General features: G+C 37.6%; 1 protein-coding gene across 1 annotated transcript in view; it reads right to left on the reverse strand.

The window, feature by feature from the left end:
- Positions 1-16,050, reverse strand: part of Bap60 (Brahma-associated protein 60) — a 280,469-nt gene that overhangs the window by 58,930 nt on the left and 205,489 nt on the right. The window contains exon 11 of the mRNA XM_090403297.1: positions 9,915-9,995. Coding sequence (XP_090259423.1) covers positions 9,915-9,995 — 81 coding nt within the window. The remainder of the gene's footprint in view (positions 1-9,914; positions 9,996-16,050) is intronic.

Consider the following 16,050-nt stretch of genomic DNA (forward strand, 5'->3'; position numbering starts at 1 on the left):
CTATCAATTCTATCTGCTTCATTGCAAGTCAAATACAGGCTATTTATTGTTTGATATAATGTACCATTTACAACAGATTTTCTTTTGCTACCTTGCCTTTTCCATACATTCAAAACTCAAATACACCTCCTTATTTATATTCCCATGAATTCTCACATATTTATCTTAAAGTGAAAATCTAATCATGACACTCTCTATGGCCTGAACCCATTTTTTTTCAAGTTTCCCTTCCACAATATTTCACAGCCTCTTCTCAAGTAAGATTGTATAAATCTTACTTGAATATTCAGAACAGAAATTCTTCTATAATTGACATTCAGTTTTATATTCTTTTTTTCTTCTTCTTCCTTTTGTAGATGGTTGAATTCCAATTGTATGGAATTCAATTTTGTGACCAGGCTATCTGAATCAAGCAGCATAGTTACTGTAAAATTTTCATACCCTCATATTTAAGCATTTCCAGCATGAAATGGATAATATTCTTCAAATATAGTCAATTTTAGTTGACATTCCACACTTAAGGTTTCTGATGGTTTTTTCTACCTCAAGTAGTATAATATGTACTTGTGATTGCATTCTTCTTGACTATTTTTTACTATTGTTTTGTAACTTCTTGCTTCATTCAGTAATATTTTTAAAGTAATTACACCAAACATGCAGATCATCTTTAATTTTCATGTAACCTGTAATCATCCTTGATTCCTTTTTGTTATTATTATTATTATTATTGTTATTATTGTTCCGGGCAACTCCAAGGAGTCGACAGACTCATCGAGGGAGGCCTTAACATCTTGTCAAGAATAACTATTCGACATTGACACAGTATCTACCATACCTTGCCCTGAACTCATTCACGGTCGTAGCACCCACAACAGACTCTGGAAGCTTATTCCACTCATTCACCACTCTCCAAGTAAAAAACCTAGCTCTAACGCCCTTGTCAACCACGTTCTTGCCCAGCTTCCATGCATGGCCCCTAGTCCTCCCACCACCAGTCATATTTTCAAAAATATCTTCTGGATCAATCTTATAGAAACCCTTCAGTAATTTGAATGTCTCAATCATATCACCCTTCCTTTGCCTATCGTCCAATCTCTGCAACCCACAAATCTTCAACCTATTCTCATAAGGTTCATTCCACAGACCTATTATCATCTTGGTCACTCATCTCTGGATCCTCTCCACTTCCTCCCCATCACGAAGAAACCCGGGTGCCCATAACTGGGCACAGTAGTCCAGATGGGGTCTTATCAGGGCTCGATACAGAGGAACAACAACTTGTTTGTCTCTGCATGTTAAAGTATTTTTCAGAATCCAAGTGATTTGATGAGCTGATTTAGTCACTTTTGCAATGTGCCCCACCTAAACTTCAATTCCCTATCCACCAACACTCCCAAATCCCTGGCGTCATCAATCTCCTGGAGTACGGTTTCACCAATGTGATATACTGCTGCTATTCTTTTCACCCCAAAGTGCATAACCTTACACTTTGGCACATTAAATTGACATCCATTTTTCCTAACCCAGTCCTCAAAACTATCCAAATCATCCTGTAACATTTTGACATCCTGTGCACTCACAATTGCTCTACCCAACTTTGCATCATCAGCAAACAAGTGAACACTTCCTCTCAAATCCTTTCCTATATCATTGATGAACAAATTGAAAAGCAGTGGTCCAAGAACAGGGCCCTGCGGCACACCACTAGTCACAAGCCGTCTTTTAAACTCCACTCCTGCATAAACCACTCTCTGGTATCTCTCCTTCAACCACCCTCCTATCCATCTTACGAACCTTATATCTATCCCCATCTGCTCCAGTTTACTGATTAGGGTTCCATGTGGTATCCTGTCAAAGGCCTTGGCAAGGTCCAGTAGTATCACTGTAAACCCATTACCCCTATCCAGTTCAGCCGTCACTGTGTTATAGAACGTAAGCAAGTTACTGAGGCATGATCTACCCTTCACAAAACCATGTTGTCCCCCATACAATATCCCATTTTCATCTATCCAATCCTGTATTCTTTTCTTGACTAATTTCTCTAAGACCTTGACAATGATTCCTGATATGCTAATCAGCCGGTAATTTACAACAGCAGTCTTGGAACCACCCTTATGCAGTGGAACTATTTTCCCCTCTTTCCACCCCCTCGGGACTATCCCAGACCCGAGACTCAAATTAAACAAAATGGTCAAGGGTACTGACAATTCTTTAGCTGCTTCTCGTACGACACGAGCTAGCATATCATCCAAGTTTTTGGACGGTATACCAGCAATAGACTACTCACCTCCACTTCATTCACCACAATTTCCGTATAATCTACTGGTTTATTTGTTTCTGCAATGTCACCACCTGGATAATATATACTTGCAAAGTGCTCACTCAGTAACTCAACTATATCAACTGATTCAGTTACCTCCCTACCATCGACATTCTTTAAAATCATTCTGCCATGTACATTTTCCTTTTACTTGCTACATATCTAAAAAACTGTTTAGGATTCTCTTTAGCCTGTATGGCCAATGTTCATTCGTAATCCTTTTTTGCTTTTCTTACCACACTCGTCACCCTTCTAGCCTGCGCTTTATACCGTTCATGTGCCTGTTGGTCACCTTTCTCCTTAAATTCCCTCCATAGTTGTTTCTTTTTTTGCAGCTCAAGCTTAATGGTGTTATTCATCCATTTAACCCCTAGTTTATTTATTATTCGGACTCTAGGTATACAGTCAGCCATTGCTTCATGCAAACACTTCTTAACTGCCTCCCATGCACTATCAACTTCTAGTCCTTGCAGTTGTACATGCCATGGCACTGAACCAATCAAACTCCTAAGCTTGTCATACTTTCCAGACCAATAATTCCACATGTACCCTGTCTTAATTGAAAATTCCACACCTTTAGCCACCTCCCAAGTCAAGACCCTATGATCACTTTCACCAATTGGTGGCAATGTGGTCATATTTGTTACAGCCAAATCCTCAGATGTAATTACTAGGTCAAGCACTCTCTGACCCCTAGTATTTTCCATTACATGCTGTCACGGATAGTTATCCCTTAATAACCGCATAAAATCCAATTCCTTCTTCCCGTGTGTCCTCTCCTCACTCCAATCAATGCGACCATAGTTGAAATCTCCCATAATAATTACCCTCCTTCCACTCATTTCTTCTATTTGCTTGTGCATATCACCACCATCTTTTCCATCACCTGGTCTATAGCAGCACCCAATTGTATATTTAGTTCTGCTAGCCACAATCTCACACCAAATGGCATCAAATGTACTCTTTTCTCTATCCTGCAATTCAACTTCTATTCTCCTTGCTTGCAACTCATCAGCTATCATCAACAATACTCCTCCCCCCATTTTATTCTCCCGGTCATTCCTGAACACACTATACCCATCACATTCAATCCCACTAGCTATATCATCTACAGTAAGCCATGATTCACTAATACCAATAGCCTGTGGTCTGGAAGTGCCAACCATGGCCAAGCATTAATGTACATGAATTTAAGACCCCCATTAGCCCCAACCCTACCTTGATGTCTTATATTAACTATCCCACTCTGGTTTGTTGTCCTTATTTGCTCTAGCATATTATATTCATTCTTACATTCAACTGCCTCCCTAAGGACTGTATATCTACTCCCCCCCCCTTAACGAATCTAGTTTCCCTGAATTTGCACATCCACCACATTCAGCAACACTTTCTCAAGTCTTCTTACACCATAACCATTCAAATGCAAGCCATCCATCTTATATAGATCCTTTCGCCCATCAAACTCACTCCACACGTCCACAAATTCCACACCACTCGTCATACATAACCCACGCATAAAGTCATTCGCAATTATGGCCCTCCTTTTAAACATTTCACTGTAATACCGTGGCAAAAGACTAATCATTCTAACTCTCTCACTCTTTTCTTTTGCTACCTCAAACAATTCATTCAGGTCTTCTATCATTTCCATTTTATCTCCTTTCAAATCATTCGTACCTGCCACAACAATCATTTCTTTCACCCTTTCCTTTTGCTCTCTAATAGACTCAGATATATCCTTTATGGTCGCACCAGGTTGGTACGATTTTGTCAAATTCTCTACTAACACACCTCGTACTAACGAGTCTCCATACAGCACTCTATCCTTCATTTTGTTCATGTTCACACTCATACGCCTATTTTTCCTGTCATCATACTTTTTATTATTGGCTGGTTCATTCAGTCGACTTTTGCTCATACGCTCTAGCTACTGTTTTGCCCTTTGTATCGCACCATTCAACAACGTGATCTCATTCATTGCATCTATCTCATCTTTTTTATTCTCTGTAAAACCATTAATACTATCATTCACACTCTCAGAATTCTCTGGTACAACCTCGCCGTTTCTTGTCATATCCCTATTTTCTTCATTCTGAAGTTTAACAAAAATATCACACTCAGGATCCGAAATACACTTCAATTCCTCATTCTCCCTACATTTTCTACACACATTCACTCCTTTATTATCATCTAACCACACTCTGACCGCACTCCACAAAGCGTACATTTCACAGATAGTACACTGAATCATCTCCTTTACATTACCGTTCTTGAAAGAAGATGGCGAACCATCATTAATGGCTGCCATTTTCCTTCGTACTGGAGCCATACTTACTAGTAACGTATTTTATCAAATTATAAACACCAAAAACACACAAACAGATGCACTAAGATACGCAAGGCAAACAAAACTACGCAATATTAAAGTAAATTTATCAACGATAACTGAAAATAACGCTTATCTTATCAGGAGCTTTCACGAACACTACACACTACGAATCCCTCTGGCGGCGACTTCCAAATTTTTTAGTATTCTTTCCTCCATTTCTAAGCTTCTTAAATAGCATCAAGAACGTTATACCATATTCCTGATATTTATCTTCTATATTTTAATGAAAGGGGTGCATAAGGTTCAAAGCTATATAACTGAGAGGAGACCTCCACTAGCCTTTAAAGGAATACAGAGAACTGACCATGGTTTCTGACCTGATGTCCAATCCTCACCTTCTCGTGGTGAACTCTGTTAGGTATCTACCTGAACACTTTACGAAGGAGGATGGGCTGGCAATTTGCGATTTAGATGACCAAATAGTATTCTTACTCGCTTAAACCACAATGTAAAATGATGATACATGACCGAATTTCATGCTGACTGGGGATTCGCCCAGTTAAACAAGGCACCCATTGTTTTTGCCAGAGAATTAGGGCAAACAGTGAAAAATCAGCTACTGGACCAAATCCTGAAACTCATCATAACATAAGAAACTTGAATGGCAAAGAAATGGAACTAGCTGAGGAATTGGATAAGTACCAGATTGACATAATAAGGGTGACCGAAACAAAAAGGACAATAACTGGTGAGATCTTTTCTAAGCAATAAATACAAAATGTTATATTCAGCCAAAGACAATCACGGAAAACAAGGAATAGCCATAGTATTCAATACTAACTACGAGGCTAATCTTCTTGAATGGCAGGCAATATCAACTAGAATGATGTGGACAAATATCAAAATTGGGAACTGGACAATGAGACTTATTTGTGTGTATGGTTCTACTAAGGTAGAAGAGGAAATTTTTGAGGCTTTAGAGAAAGCAACTCACACAATGAAAAGGGAAAAGTTGATCCTTGTTCGGGATCTAAATAGCAGAGTAGGAAATGATTGTGAGACATACAAAAATATTTTGGGAAAATATGGAGAAAAGAGCAAAGCTAATAATAATGGCAAATACCTGTTGGATTTCTGCTCAGGACATGGACTGGTTATTACTAACACCGTGTTCCAACATAAAAATGTGCACAAATTCACATGGAGAGAAGAGACAAGGAATAAGAAAAGTCTTATTGACTATGTTATTGTTGATCGTGATGTTTTCTCCCTGGTGCAGGACACCAGAGTGTACAGAGGATTTGAAATTGGAAGTGTTCACCATTTAGTCTTGAGCAGGATAGAATTGAATTTCATATTGAAAAGAAGAACATGTAAGAAAGTTTTAAAGCAAATAAAAGGTTTAGCAGCTCTCAGATGTGAACTGTAGACTAAAATACATAAACATTATTCAAGAAAAAATGAAAGAGTTTGAGAACAGGAACCAAATCTTGGAGTTTCAGTGGCAAGACCTGAAGAAAACATTGACTGATTCAGCCAGAGAGGCAAGTGATGAGGTTGTCTGCAAGGATACAAAAATCAGAACTCAATGGTGGACACAGGAATTTAAAGAGGCAGTGAAGAAAAATAAGAAAACATATCAAAAGTTCTTGGCAGATAAGCTAGATTGTGCTCTTAAAGAATACAGAGACAAATATAAGAAACTAAACACTGTAAAACTAGCTAAATAAAAGTCATGGGAACACTTTGGTAAGAACATAGAAAATAAATATCAAGAAGGTGGCAAGATATTCCGGAGAAAAAAGCTCAGAAATGGAGGAAAGAGTGCTGTAAAAAAAATTGAGATGATAAAGGTAACAGGAAAACTGGAGAAAAAGATATCCTGAATGTACGGAGTAATTACTTTGAAAAATTGATAAATGAAACAAGCAGTGACAGCACAGTGGTAAAAAACACTCAACAGGCATGTAATCAGGAATACATATCCATACTCTAAGTAGAAAAAAAAAAAAAACATTAAAAGCCTGAAATGTGGAAAGGCAGCAGGAGTAGATGATATTTGACAGAAATGCTCAAGTATGGAGGTATAAAAGTCTTACAGTGGTTGCACTGCATAGTTCAGACGGCCTGGACAAAGGGATGAATTTCGGATGATTAGAGTAGAGCTCTCATACTATCCATATATAAAAAGGGAAATAAAATTGAATGGGAGGATTACAGAGGTATTCCCTAGTGAGCATTCTTGGTAAGATTCATGGAAGTATGCTCGAGAAATGGTTGAGAGATGAAGGATTGTGGAAGGGTATCTTGGTGAAGAACAAGCTGGATTCATGCCAAATAGAGGTTGTCAAGATCAGATTTTCACTTTAAGACAAATAGTTAAGAAATCATGGGAATATAATAAGGATCGGTATTGAATTTTTGTAGATCTGGAAAAGGCACATATGACAAGGTTCCTAGAGAAAGGCTATTCAAAATGCTATGGTTATATTAGTGTTTTGACTAATATAATATATAGTGTCAATGGGGCATTATATCAAGCAATACTTAGTCTTTATTTGAGTTGTAAATCGGCATATTATTGAAGGAAATATAGGAAGATGGTTTGATGTTAAATCTGATGTCAGACAAGGATATAAGTTACCATTTGTTATTTATTATCTATATGGAGCAAATTATGAAGAAAAGTGATATTAAACCTGATTCAAAATTGGAGATGTTAATAATTTCAGTTCTTTACTTTATGTGGATGATGTTATACTTTTAAATAAATCCAGTACAAGTCTGCAAGATTCCTTGACTAAACTGAACAACTGTTATAATAGATTTGGTATGAAGGTCAGCAATAACAAGACAAAGACAATGAAAATAGGCAGAAGCATTGAAAATATCAACTTCATCGTGAATGGAGAACCTATACATTTCAGCTACTTGGGCACAATTTTTAGTGAAGATGGTAAATGAGCTGTGGAAATACGCAACAGAATCAACAAAGCTGATATAGTAGGAAGTGAACTGAATAAATTTATACGGAATAAGGGAGAACTTAGTCAAAATACTAAGTTCTCTCTAGGTTAGCTGTATACGAGACAGTGTTCAAACCCATTTTAACTTATGGATCTGAGAGTTGGGTTAGAAATAAAACACTTCACCAAGACTAGAGACCACAGATATGAGAGTTCTGAGAAAGATTAGGGGCATGAACAGATGGCATCAGTGGCAATATCATATTAAAAGCAAGGATATTAGAATAGAACTTGACACTGTTTGCATCCAGGAATGTGTTAGCAGAGCTAATCTCAGTTGGTATGGTCATTTAAACAGAATGGGAGAGGAAAGATTAGCAAAACACGTGTTCTCTGCCAAGATGGTATGAAAAAGATCCAGAGAAGACCAAGATGTAGGTGGAATGATACAGTAAAAAGTGCCTTAGAAGACCGAAATATGAGATCTGATAATGTCTTGACAGGTAATAGATTGATTTGGAGGAAAATTGTAGATAGGAAGTTAGTAATGAAATAAATTTTTCATGTACCACTAACATATTCTTTACACCTTCTTGAGGATATATGTCAAGAATTTGATGATGTACTTTTCAAGAACTGACCTTTCCATGAATGAACTAGATTAAAGAATGTACTTAAAAGAAATAAGACTTTTTGGGTATAAAATAATGATAACAAAATAAAACTTTGGTTTGAAGGGAGACTTTCAAGTGACTAGCCTTCTTCCTCTTTGATTCAACATAGACAGTACATAATATAGTCAGTTTCTACTGGGGTATATTTACATGTCCAAAACAAAGACTAAACAAACAATAACAAAACAGTAAAATCTGAAAAAATCTGTTTATATGTGCGCGCACACACACACACATTATTATTATTATGGGCAACTCCAAGGAGTCCTTAGACTCATCGAGGGAGACCTAACATCATGTCAAGAACAACTATTCAACATTCACACAGTATCTATCATACTTCACCTTGAAGTATTTACAGTCATTTACAGTCATCCATCACACCCACAACAGACTCTGGCAGCTTATTCCACTCATTCACCACTCTCTCCAAGTAAAAAACCTCGCTCTAACACCCTTGCTAACCACACTCTTACCAAACTTCCATGGATGGCCCCTAGTCCTCCCACTACCAGTCCTATTCTCAAAAATATCTTCTGAATTAATCTTATAGAAACCCTTCAGTAATTTGAACGTCTCAATCATATCGTCCCTTTTCCGCCTATCAAACAATTTCTGCAGCCCACAAATCTTCAACCTGTTCTCATACGGTTGAAGCATTCCATAGTCCTGCTATCATCTTGGTCACTCGTCTCTGGATCCTCTCCACCTCCTCCCCATCAAGAAGAAACCCTGGCACCCATATCTGGGCATAGTAGTCTAGATGGGGTTTTATCAAGGCTCTCCACAGAGGAACAATAACCTGTTTGTCTCTGCTCGTTAAAGTGTTTTTCAGCAACCAAGTGATTAGATGAGCTGATTTTGCCACTTTTGCAATGTGTCCCCTAAACTTCAACTCTCTATCCACCAACACTCCCAAATACCTGGCCTTGTCAATCTCCTGGAGTACAGTTCCACCAATGTGATATATTGCTGCTAATCTTTTCACCCCAAAATGCATAACCTTACATTTTGTCACATTAAATTGACATCCATTCTCCTTAGCCCAGTCCTCTAAACTATCCTGCAAAATTTTGACATCCTGAGCATTCATTATTGCTCTACCCAACTTTGCATCATCCGCAAACAAATGCACAGTTCCTCTCAGATCCTTCCCTATATTGTCAATGAACAAATTAAACAGTAGTGGTCCAAGAACAGAACCCTGTGGCACACCACTAGTCACAGGCTGTCTTTTGGACTCTACTCCTGAATAAACCACTCTCTGATATCTCTCCATCAACCACCCTCCTATCCATGTCACCAACTCTATATGCATTCTCATATGCTGCAGTTTACTGATTAGAATTCCATGTGGTATCCTATCAAAGGCTTTAGCAAGGTCCAGTAGAATCACCGTAAACCCGTTACCCTTATCCAGTTCAGCCATCACTGTTATAGAACATTAAATAAATATTCTATTAAATTAACATTAAAATTAAATATTAATATATATTTTACTGAACATAAAAAAAGAAGAAAAAATGAATGTATACATGCCAAAAGGTAACACAGATGAGCTCAAACTAAAATGCTTCAAGTTAACTTATGGCAACATCTGGTAGAAGACTACTTAAGCAATGTACCTTATTATCCAATGCTTGAATTTCTTGTTGACTTGCAGTGGAAAGTAGGAAATTGTTCATTTGACTTTTAAGAGGATCATCCTTGAAAAAGAAGACAAAATTTGGTTACAGTTACAGTATGAATAATTTTATATCAAAATGTCAGAATAAACTGAATGCTTGAAAAATTATTTAAAATATATATGAAAAAAAAATGCCTTTACTGATACTTAGAATGTTGTCATAAAAAATTCATCTGTAAATATTAACATTAAATCTTTTACACGTCACAAAAAAATGTACCTTGCAATAGTAATAGATCATAACAGGGACAACAAAAAGACAATTTTATAAATCAGCATTAATAAAGTTGTCTTTATGTTGTCCCTACATTACATGCTGCACACAAAGCATTATATGCAACATATAATAGTATAAGCTTAATGCTTCTGCTAAAGATGAATAAAGGTTTCTGTCTACAAAGGCTTTCTTAATTTGTGCTTTCTTCCAGGTTTTTGGTGTCATTTTTAAAACAACCCAAATTTAAGAATATACCCACAATTACATTGCTAAATGTAATTGTAGGTATATTCTTAAGTAGGTATAAGCATTTTTTTTTTTTCCCGCTAGAGGACTACACGGTGTGTAGTGTTTTCAGAGAGTTCCCGAAAGCTAAGTATAATTTTGAGTGAAAATTGGAATATTGGTTTAAATCATAATGTAATATTGTCTAATTTTGGTAGCTTGTTGTGTCTGTGTGATTTTGGTGTGAATCCTGTTTTATTTAATTTAGTATTTTAATGATGCGTTTCATAGAATAGCATATAAGATGTAAGATAATGGCGTCCAAAAATACGACACCTTTGTTCAAAAAGTGTAATGTGAGGGAGTTTGTCCAACGTGATGTGTGTGGGATGTATGCATTCCCGAATGAGGCTGGAGTTTGGATGAAAGTGATAGTGGTGGGAGAATGTGCAGAAAGTGTAAGCAAAGTGAGGAGTTGAAGTATGTGTCAGGTTGTGAGATAGTTATGGTTGAAGAAAGCCAGAATGTGAGTGAAAATAGTGGCTTGATAGGGAATTGCTGTTGTACAATGAGAGTTGTACAACAGCAATGTTGTACAACTGCAATGAGTTGTACAATGTTGTACAAAGATAGCAATGAGAGCGGTGATCAAAGAGAGAGTGAAAGCAACCATACAGAGAGAGAAAATGGTTTAAATGATGAAAAAAATGAGGAATTATTTGTAGGGAGTGAGATCGCTACGTTGCATGTAGTGATACAAAATGCACAGCGGCAATTAGATCACCTGCAAAACTCTTTCCAGAGTGCCTCAGCTAACAGAAATAAACAAGTGTTTGAAAGGAAAAATAAGTGTAAGAGTGGGAGAGTTTCTGAAATGAAGGAAAGAGTGTTGTATGGTGACTCGTTATTAAGAGGAGTGATAGATGGGAGTTTAACTAAATCATACTTACCGGGTGCGAAGTTTAAGGATGTAAGTGAGAGTATTAGAGCGCAAAAACACAGGGTGAAAGAATTGATAGTTGTGGAGGGTACGAATGAATTGAAAGGAGGTAAATTTTTTATGAGAGAGGACTTGAAAGTATTGTTAAAGGTAGCGAAAGAAAAGAGTGACAGAGTTAGGATGGTGAGCCTGTTGCCACGGTATGACAGAGAGGAGTTTAGAAGTAGGACCACAGTCGCAAATGACTTTATGCGCAGGTTATGCAGACGGTGTGGTGTGGAATTCGTGGACATGTGGAATGAGTTTGATGGGCGAAAGGATTTATACAAGATGGATGGCCTGCATTTGAATGGATTTGGTGTGCGGAGACTGGAAAAAGTGTTGCTGAATGAAGTGAAAATGGATGTGCAGGGAAACTAGAACTGCCAAGGGGGGGGGGGATGGAGAAGTGGATATGCAGACATCAGTGAGACAGTTAAGTGTAAGAATGTATATAATGTACCCGAGCCAGTACTAAGGACAAGAAATCGGAATGGGATAGTTAGAATAACGCATCAAGATAGGGGTGGGACAAAGGGACCTCTGCATTTCATGTATACTAATGCCAGGAGTATTAGGAACAAGAAGGAAGAATTTTTGGCCTTGATTGGCTCTTCCTGGCCACAGGTTATTGGCATTAGTGAAACATGGCTGATGGAAGATGACATAGTTAGTGGGATAGAATGTGTAGGTTATGGTGTGTTTAGGAGATTAAGTCAGGGTACATGTGGAATTACCGTGCTGGCAAGTATGACAAGCTTAGGAGATTGCTTGTTTAAGTGCCATGGCATGTAAAACTGATGTTGATAGGACATGGAAAGTGGTCAAGGAGCATTTGCAGGAGGTTATGGCGGACTGTATACCTAGAGTCCGAATAGTAAATCAAGTAGGGATTAAATGGATGAATAACACCATTAAATTTGAGTTGCAAAAAAAGAAACAACTGTGGAGGGAATTTAAAGAAAGAGGTGACCTGCAGGCACACGAATGGTATAAAGTGCAGGCCAGAAGGGTAACAAGTGTGGTAAAAAAAAAAGCAAAAGCAGATTATGAAAGGAAACTAGCTATGCAAGCTAAAGAGAATCCCAAACAGTGTTTTCAATATGTTGCAAGCAAAAAAAAAAAACTGTACACGTCAAAATGATTTTAAGGAATGACGATGGTAAGGAGGTCACTGAATCAGTCGATATAGTGGAATTACTGAGTGAGCACTTTGTAAGAGTATATCATCCAGGTGGTGACATTGAAAAAATGAAGGAACCATTAGTTTATACAGGAATTGTGATGAATGAAGTGGAGATGAATAGTCTATTACAGAACCTTAATGTGAATACATCTGTGGGATTAGATGGTATACCAGAACGGGTCTTACGTGAAGCGGCTAAAGAATTATCCGTGCCCTTGACCATGTTGTTTAATCTGAGTCTTGGGTCTGGTTTAGTCCCGAAGGTGTGGAAAGAGGGGAAAATAGTTCCACTGCATAAAGGAGGATCCAAAACTACTGTTGCAAATTACCGACTGATCAGCGTATCAGGAGTTGTTGTCAAGATCTTGGAGAAAGTAGTCAAGGGAAAAATACAGCAATGGATTGATGAAAATGAGATACTGTATAGGGGAAAGCATGGCTTTGTGAAAGGTAGATCATGCCTCAGTAACTTGCTCAAGTTTTATAACACAGTGATGGCTGAACTAGATAAGGGTAATGGGTTTACAGTGATACTGCTGGACCTGGCTAAGGCATTTGATAGGATACCATATGGAATTCTAATACGTAAACTACAAAATATGGGAATGTATATAGGGTTGGTGAGATGGATAGGTGGGTGGTTGATGGAGAGATATCAGAGAGTAGTTTATTCAGGAATAGAGTCCAAAAGACGGCCTGTGACCAGTGGTGTGCCACAGGGTTCTGTTCTTGGACCACTGCTGTTTAATTTGTTCATTAACGATATAGGGAAGGATCTAAGAGGAACAGTTCATTTGTTCGCTGATGATGCAAAGTTGGGTAGGGCAATAGTGAATGCAGATGTCAAAATCTTGCAGGATGACTTGGATAGATTGGAGTTCTAGGCTAAGGAGAATGGATGTCAATTTAATTTGACAAAATGTAAGGTTATGCATTTTGGGGTGAAAAGATTAGCAGCAGTATACCATATTGGTGGAACTGTACTCCAGGAGATTGATTGCCAGGGACTTGGGAGTGTTGGTGGATAGGGAGATGAAGTTTAGGGGGAACATTGCAAAAGTGGCTAAATCAGCTCATCGACTCACTTGGTTGTTGAAAAATACTTTGACGAGCAGAGACAAGCAAATTATTGTACCTCTGTACTGAGCCTTGATAAGACCTCATCTCGACTACTGTGCTCAGATTTGGTTACCTAGGTTTCTTCTTGATGGGGAGGAGGTGGAGAGGATCCAGAGGCGAGTGACCAAGATGACAGCAGGTCTATGGAATGAACCTTATGAGAACAGGTTGAAGATTTGTGGGTTGCAGAAATTAGTAGATAGGCGGAAAAGGTGAGATATGATTGAGACATACAAATTGCTAAAAGGTTTCTATAGGATTAATTCAGAGGATATTTTTGAGATCAGGACAGGTGGTGGGAGAACTAGGGGACACCTATGGAAGCTTGGAAAGAGTGTGGTTAGCAAGGCTGTTAGAGCTGGGTTCTTTACTTTTAGAGAAGGTAAATGAGTGGAATAAGCTGCCAGAGTCTGTTGTGGGTGCTATGACAGTGAGTGAGTTCAAGGCAAGGTATGATAGATACTGTGAGAGTGTCGTATAGTTGTGTGGACATGATGTTTAGGGGCTCCCTCGATGAGTCTAAGGACTCCCTGTAGTCGCCAGTAATAATAATAATAATAAATGCACTAAATACAATGAATCCACTAAAAATTACAAAGATGACATTGGAATAATAATAATAATAATACTAAAATATAACAATTAATTTATAAAAACTGAATAATTCTGAAAAAAATTAATCAATCTAACAGGAGCTTCATAAAGATATCACTGCAAACAAATTTATCCACGAACTAGAAAATTAATAGAGAATTACAAAAAATCAAGAAATGTTTAAAAAAATTCTACAGGACAAGAAAAATGAGCAGAACAAGAAGAGGCAAGGAAAGAAATGAACAATTATAATAATAATAATGTAAGTCAGTTAGAATACCAGAAAAAATAAGTAATATGGTATAGTGATTCAATCATGAAATTTGAGCTTGTTGATGGAGTCACTACTACTACTAGCCACCCAGGAGCAAAATTAAAGAAATGGCAAATGATTACTAATAGAGAAACAAAAAAGACAAGTAGAAATGGCAGTGCTTGTTAAAACTAATGATTTACACAGTGATAAATATAGTGGAAGAAATGAGAAAGAAAACTAAGGCAGTAAAAATTGTTGGCTTATATAGAATTGAATTCAGATGGAGGATTATGACAACAAATGATTCAATACATAGGCTGTGTAGAAGAAGTGATTGTGAGTTTTTAATGTGTGAAGTGAATCTGATGGCAGAGAAGATTTGAAGAGGGCCTGCACCTGGATGGTTGTAACATCAGGAGCCTGGAGAAATTAACTTGGTTGAGACAATGTAGAGAGTCAGGGGAAACCAGAATATCATGGGAAGAAGACTGACAAATCTTCCAGAATTTCACCACATTTGAGCATTTCTGGTCAAATATCACATACTCCAGCTGCTTTTCCTCATTTCAGTCTTGATGACTTTTCTAGTTCAAGTATTGATACATATTCCTGATTGCATTTCTGTTAAGTGTTTTCTACCATCATGCTTTCACTGCTTACTTCATTTTTTTTTTCAATTCAGTAAGCTCAGATAGGGATCTACAAATGTGATAATGATTATGAATATCATTCAGCATGTTCTCAGTGTAGTGATTATCATCAAATTCCTGACATGCATCCTCAGGAGGTATACAGGATATTGTGTGATAGTACCATATGAAAAATTTACATTCGTTACTAACTTCTTATCAACAATTTTCCTCCATTAATCTGTTATTTGTCTAGACCAGCAATATTATCAGATTTTATATTTCTCTCTCTCTCTCTCTGCTAACGCACTTTATACTGTATCAATCCACCTAGATCTTGGCTTTTCTCTGAGTCTTTTTCTTACTATCCTGGCAAAGAACACTTGTTCTGCTAACTTCTCCTCTCCCATTCTATTTAAGTGACCACATAGCAACTGAGATTAGCTCTGCTAACACATTCTTGTATGCCATTAATGTAAAGTTCTTTCCTAATATCCTCATTTTTAATATGACATTGCCATTGATGTCATCTGTTAACTCTGATAATCCTCTGAATTCTCATGTCTGTAAATCTGAGTCTTGGGTCCAATGTTTTATTTTTATAACCCATAATAAATTTAGTTTAATCCTTCACCCAAGTGTAGGCAAACAAAGTTTGCACCTGAAGTAGTTCAAGACTGAGGCAACTCGTAGCAAAGGTGGACGAAGCTCTCATCATTCCTTGTCTTAGTATCTCCCACAATGCAAAGCACATCTCCTTGCAGACATGTATAAAGCTATACATTAAGGGAAGGGCCACTACCCAGAGCGGTTTCGACCTTTATTGAGGTCTCGTCAGTGGGAGGCAGACCCAGAAGTGGTGACACTAA

The sequence above is a fragment of the Typopeltis vanoorti genome, chromosome 13, assembly GCF_054136105.1.
Source record: "Typopeltis vanoorti isolate ZY-2024b chromosome 13, IOZ_Tvanoo_1.0, whole genome shotgun sequence".
Classification (NCBI taxonomy): domain Eukaryota; kingdom Metazoa; phylum Arthropoda; class Arachnida; order Uropygi; family Thelyphonidae; genus Typopeltis; species Typopeltis vanoorti.